At 41.2% G+C, this 6,503-nt stretch overlaps 1 protein-coding gene across 9 annotated transcripts in view; it reads right to left on the bottom strand.

The window, feature by feature from the left end:
* Positions 1-6,503, bottom strand: part of VOPP1 (VOPP1 WW domain binding protein) — a 38,051-nt gene that overhangs the window by 8,033 nt on the left and 23,515 nt on the right. For 2 of the 9 annotated variants that reach the window (XM_010713112.3, XM_019616716.2), the window contains exon 1: positions 1,797-1,933. The exons of 4 other annotated variants lie outside the window; for them this stretch is intronic. In XM_010713112.3, coding sequence (XP_010711414.1) covers positions 1,797-1,918 — 122 coding nt within the window. In that variant the 5' untranslated portion in view covers positions 1,919-1,933. Of the gene's footprint in view, positions 1-1,796; positions 1,934-5,270; positions 5,347-5,635; positions 5,676-6,503 lie in introns of those variants that run through there. 3 more of the 9 variants (XM_019616723.2, XM_019616722.2, XM_019616721.2) reach the window with 3 other exon arrangements.

Here is a 6,503-nt window from a genome sequence, read left to right as displayed (position 1 = left end):
AACCAAAATTAAAAAAAAAAAAACAAAACCATCTGTATGATTCAGCGTAGCACCTGAATTTACTTTTTTCTTTTTTCTTTTAAACTCTAAGGTATCTAGTTACAAGTCAGCACCATTTTTAAAGTCTTAGTAAGTCTCATAAAGTCACATAAAGTCTCAACTACTGAATGTTTATGAAGCTCTTAAGACCACTGAATGGCAAACAAGCAGACCGTCAAGAAGTTCTGTCTCCTACAAAGATGACTGCACTTTCAAATGGCTGAAAATGAGATAGGAAAATTGAACAGTCTCTCCCTGCAGCTATGTTTAGAGAAACTCCATCTTACTATAGCCAATAAGCTTTGCATGGTGACTGAGCCAAGTCTGAAAACTGCACCTCCTGGGTTGATCTCTGAAGTTAAACCATCATCATGTCTCAAGGGAAATCCCTTTGAAATCTGACACAAGTAAAACTAACACTTTTTACCCATAAAATCAAACAAATACTTGTTTTTTGTGCCTTGGGTAAGAAAACATGCATATAGGAGTCTGGAATCAAGTGTGATACCACAATCCCAGTGTGCTGGCTGTAGTATTTGCCACTACTTGTGAGCAGCTGCCCAAGCAGACTGAAGAACAAATGGCCATTTGCTGATAACTGCTCTTCTGGTACTGCTTGAGAGCTCAGCTTCTCTTCTGTTCTTGATTCAACATGCTATGAAAAAAACAACACAGACTCTACCAACACTGATCCTAAATTACAACACAATTAACTTACTTACAAAAGACGTTACTATTAGCAGGCAAAAGAAGACAATAAAATCAGGTTATTAATAGAGCAACATACATGCTTAAGCATGATCAGTCTTTGATGTTCTATCTCTTGCTGCCAGACAGCAAATCCCAGAGGAATTAAGACCCTAGCCCAGAAGAAGACAATGAAGCAGGCACATCTGTATGTATTGAATTGATAGGCATATTCTTTAAATTATTATCTTTGTGCTTTGGCTCTTCCTAACAGAGAAGTGCACAGTGCTGGTGTGTCTTCCACCCAGCAGTCTTGACAGCACCCTACTCAGTCCCTTGGAACATCTGTCTGCCTCACATACGGCATTAAAGCTTTCAGGCAATTCCAAAAAAGGAAAAGGAAGAGGGGGAGGGAGGGAGGGAGGAAGGAAGTAAGGAAGGAAGGAAGGAAGGAGGGAAGGAAGGAAGGAAGGAAGCTGCTTGTCAGGTGTGTATTTTGGGTCTTGCCTTTCCTAAACTGAACATGCAAGTTACAACAGAACTGTGTTCCTGAAGAAGGAGCTTTAGAATCAATCTGGCCTGGCCTGCTGGCCTGTGCTCATCTCCTACAGAAGACTATGCTAAAGCCAGTTTCCTTCCTTTCTTTCACACATAAATGATGATCATGACATCTTCCTTTCCCTAGGGCAATGCTTGTCTCGTTGATCAACGTTCTATCCATTATGTAGGATGAAGCATGATCCACTAGTTGCTTTGCTAACCTGAAACTTGGAAAGCATGTTTTCTCTTTTCAAAATGGCCCTCCCAGTGATTTATGATTCAGAAGGTACATTTTTTCATTCATAATTCAGTGGAGTGAAATTAATGCACTTCCATCTCTAATTACTGGTATTGCCAGCGCATCAAAGAACTGCTGTGTCAGGAGTCAAAGTTACACTCTGACAGATCACAGCAACAATCCTTTTGTATGGATTTGCACTTAAACCACAAAGCCAAAAGCTTTTCTTTTCAAAGCATGAATTTTCACGTGAAAGTATGACCCAAGCCCCTAAAACAAGCCCTGTACTTACGTGTGTTCTTCAGATAACAACCACTCAGTGAAATGGTCCAGATTTTCTTTTCGATTGATACCCGTTCCTACACAGATGAACAAGCTCCTTCCCGGCAGAGTTGCTGCAGGAAAGAACTGCATCTAAAAACAATTCCCTGATTGGCACTTGCTGAAAACCAGAGAAGTTAAAAAGGTAAAAAAGGATTGCAGTCTGCAGTGCACTGTATGATCACAGTGCTCTGACAGCATATTCCCCATAAAAATAATTCCTTTAAAACGCAGGCTGCATTATTCTTAGTTTTCCTCTCTAGACTGTTGGTGTCATATGTGCCAAAACTTAATTTAACACTGAAATGTTTGACTAGCAATGTCTTTTGGAAGAGTAAAACGAAACACAAATTATTAATCTACGTAGGGGCAGAAAGCTGGCTCAGACTGCAGGGACAGAGGAAGTGGGCAGGAAAGAAAATCACAAAACCTCCACAACAACCAGAAGTCCTTTAGATACAGTAAATTGCATGGTTTCTGACTAGTGTCCTATACACAAGCCTGACTGTAATTCCAAAGAAGGCTGTTTGCCAGTGATAAGTTAAATGATTGCTGCTTCATTTACGGCCCCTCGCTGGAACCAAGAATTAAGTTTACACAAAGGATTGTGTAGCAATTGACTGAAACTAAGAAGTGAAAGATTTGGGGGAAATGGCTAGTAGCATCAGATGAAGCTAAGAAAGCCTCATAACACTGGTATAAGCAAACACCAGAAGGAGAACCACAAGTGGAAGGGAACCTGCTGAACCTGCTGAAGGGAACCTGCTTTAGGGGGTGAGGGGAGACTCAAAGACCTCTTGAGGTCCCTTCTAACCCCTGCAATTCCGTGATGCAATTCTGTACATGCATTCCCATCTTTCAATAAAAAAGGACTTTTCAAAACAAAGCCACTGCCTGTACTTCTACACAAGGAAAGACCTATGTTATTGACTGAAGATACGGACAAGGAGCTTAACATTAAGGAAGGAGCTTAGCATTACAAGTAGGGTGGAGAGGTTATCTTGAGGAATCAATTTTTTGCTATAACTGCCCACTCAATGTGAAAATTCATGAGTACGCTCCTGAAAACACAGAGTCCAATCCAAGTGTCTCAGGTATCCAATTCAGTAACTACTCAGCAGCCAGTGGTTTAATCTCTCAACAGAAAGATGTTACACCACAAATGCCACATCCCTTCATTGGTATTCATTCAAATGCTTAAGGAACTACAACACATGCAATGTCTTAGGCTGGTGGAATGAAGTGATGGTCAACATCTGCTTTCCAGCCTCAATCTTAGAGGTGATCATGTCTCTGCAATGTCTGCTTACGTGGCCTAATTTCCTGGAGGGACACAGCCCTATCATGGCTTACCTGCACTCTCAGGTGCTCAGCACCCCAAGGCATCCATGTTGAGCATGCTTACACATATATACACCACAAACAAGATACCTTGGACTAGAAGTGATCTTTTAAATGGTCATCTTAATATGTGTGGCTAATTTTTAGGAGAATCAAGAATTTCAAGGAGACCGCACAAAATCACAGAAACAAATGTACTGCAACTACTTACATTTGCTATGCAAAGGTATGCACCTCTCCTGATGAAATTTTGGGCCCCAGAAATTGAAATAGATTGAAAATCACTGGCTCACTAGCTAAGCGTACAGTCTGGCTCTCTGTCAGCTATTGGTTTTGCTTGGGTAAGTCACTCCTCTGTTTCTCTTCTTTTCTTATACATAGCAGAGCTAATTTCTGAGTGCATGTAAGAACAGGCCCTTGTAAAATGTGGGTCTGATTTTAGCTTATAATTACACAAATATATAAGGAATACAACTGCTTCATAGATTAATGCAGCTGTGACCTTGGTAGCACACCTGTACTTGAGAGTAAAATGCTGCTCCTGGTAACCTATTAGAGGCATAGTTAGTCAGGTACTTCATAAATCACCCAGCTTTTAACTACTTCAGGCAAAGTAAGGCTAGAAGGCCAAAAGCAGGAAAGGGGCTTTCCAGTAATTTTTTCTTTTTTTTTCTCCACAAGTAGAAACAACAGAGACAGAACTGGTTATTTGCTCAGACTTGATTTCTGTCTCCTTTGACACAATCAAATTTTTCACAACAAGACAAGATACTTGACCCCTTGCTCTCATACAAATATGAAAAATATGAGCAGGCAACAGCTGAATAATGGATTATTTCTCATTCTTTAAGTGAAGGGCTTATAAACACTGTATTCATTCAGGAACTCAGAAGAATATGGTAAAACCTTGTCTGTCTCTGATCGAATGAGCAGTATTTGCTCAGCTGTTCCTATCGCACCAGCCATCCCACAAATCTTCTACCCTGTGGCTTACTGTATCCTCAGCTCACTCTTCTTAGACCCCAAGTGGAAAGCCACTCTGCAAAGGCAGCAAGTCTCCTGTTGTTCCAGCCTGCAACTTTCTCTGTTCCTCCAGTGGTTTTGGGCTTTATCTACTGATATACAACACCTCAAATGGCCTTTTTTTCTTTTTATAACATAGGCCGAAGGCCTCTCTTTAGCACAACAAAGCAGAGAAACAGCCTGATTTAAGGCTCTAGAAAAAGGAAGACATGACAGTTCTTACCTTTCTGGAGGAGAAAGTGTAAATTTCTCATACCAGCAGGAATATGGACTTCTAATTAATCATCAAGCCCCCTATTAAACACAACATTAGTTCTTTGTGTCTCAAAGTGTTCCCAATGGTCAAGCATCCCTACTGCATCTAACTCCTTATCTGCTTTCAGAAACTGCAAGCAGCCTGCTAGTAGCAGGCAGTGGGCATGCAAGAATTTGCTATCTGCCTAACTTTAACATACTTCTGTATAGGAAATCTTTTTCTCCATCAGGCCACCATAGGGCCAAATATAGAAAAGTACATGGGTACTAATGACGAGTAGTAGGGCACTCATTTGTACTAGTTAAGTATATCAAGTCTTTCAGAATTTTCATTCAAGGTCTCCCTGTGCAGAAAGGCTTAGAAGCATCAAGGTGACTTCAGGATTGAGTGATCCTTGATGCAGTTCACTGGAGCTCAAATCACCTATAAGCCTTCCCATCCCACTAACAGGAAGACAGAAGAAATTACCTTGCTCTAGGATTCTTAACTGGAGCATGGAAAAGTTCGTGCTCTGATGAATATTTCAAGGCAAATGGCTACGTCTGGAAAAGCTGAGGCTCACTCATGATAAATCACAACTGTGGAGATAAGGGGGAGTAGGACTGCATTTCCTGCTCCACCCTGAGCAGAGGAGAGCCTAGTTTCAGTGTTCACATCTCCTAGATAAGTATATCAAAAAGAGACCTTTCCCTTTCCCTCCTTCAGAATAAACTGCCTACGTCTGTTCAGCTCCCACTTCTGAGAGATCAGAGCTTCAGACCTTAAGTAAGTAGGGCCAGTCACCTGCTTGACAGCCTGTGAAGGCTGAGATACGAAACTCCTTACCCTTCTTCAAGAGCCATTCTTATCAAGTTGAGTTGGTTGCCAGTTTGGTAGTCTGACTGTCCCCAGGCTGCACGGACTACAGACGATACATCAAAGAAAATTCAGCTGTGTGGCAAGGCTTCCAGAAGCTAGGTGATTATGATGTTCATGACTGCAACATCAACAGATCCATCAACATTGAGGTATCCTAGCCCCTTATTTCAAGTGAGGAACACACCCCTGCAAGGCATAGATCTATTGAAGCTAGTTGTGTTTTGTATCTGTTTAAAACTACATGGGAATGAATAAAGGTGGTGGGGCTTTGTTGCCTTTATATACAGATGGTCTGATAATTACTGTCTTCTTTCAGTACGTAAGCCACATACCTTCATGCTGGAGTTGAACGTACATAAGCAAACAGGCCTTTTCTCTAGATGTTCACTCCTACATGGTAACCCTGGCCCAAATCATGGTCTCTGTTTCCATACTCTGCCGGCCATTCAAGATGTTTGGAATCATACAAGACTGCAGAGGTGGTCCCTTCCTCCTTCCCACTCTGGTTTCAAATCAAATGGAAGAATAAATCAACAACTAGCTTACTGCCCTAAGCGCACGCCTGCTGACATTTTATGCAACTGTAATTGCAATTGGAAAGCAGAGTGTTTCATCAGGAAAGCTAACTTAATCAAAAGCAGTAAACATAGCAGGATGTGGAGCACAGAAAGTAACTCCCACAATGTAACATCCCCATATCTAAACTGTGGTGTTTTCTTTGTTCTCCTGTACACTTTTGACAAAAGAGCTGCTTTCTGAGCACTTGGAGCAACAGTGAGGGAGGACATCTATTCTACTGTTTTTATCTGGAACATTTTTCAGGTTCTTGGTAACATAAAAATATTGTCATAGACTGGCAAGCAACCACAGAGGACTTTCGTTCTAAATCCAAATGAGTATGACTGTGTAACAAATAGAACAAAAATTAATCAGCAAAGGAAGAGAAATCAGTGGAAATACATAATAGATTTATTTCAAAAGCCACAGGAAAAGCAATACAATCTGCATTCTCCAAAATAACAAAAAGAATTGGCTGCTCCTAAACACTGCAGATGCTTGCTAATATTCGTAGAATCATACAATCTTAGAATCATAGAATGGCCTGGGTTGAAAAGGACCTCAAATATCACCTAGTTTCAAGTCCCCTGCTATGTGCAGGTCACCAACCAGCAGACCAGGCTGCCCAGAGCCACATCCAGC

The sequence above is a fragment of the Meleagris gallopavo genome, chromosome 6 (genome assembly GCF_000146605.3).
Source record: "Meleagris gallopavo isolate NT-WF06-2002-E0010 breed Aviagen turkey brand Nicholas breeding stock chromosome 6, Turkey_5.1, whole genome shotgun sequence".
Lineage (NCBI taxonomy): Eukaryota > Metazoa > Chordata > Aves > Galliformes > Phasianidae > Meleagris > Meleagris gallopavo.
The sequence above is the reverse complement of the archived record's forward strand: the minus strand, read 5'-3'. Positions and strand labels throughout refer to the sequence as shown.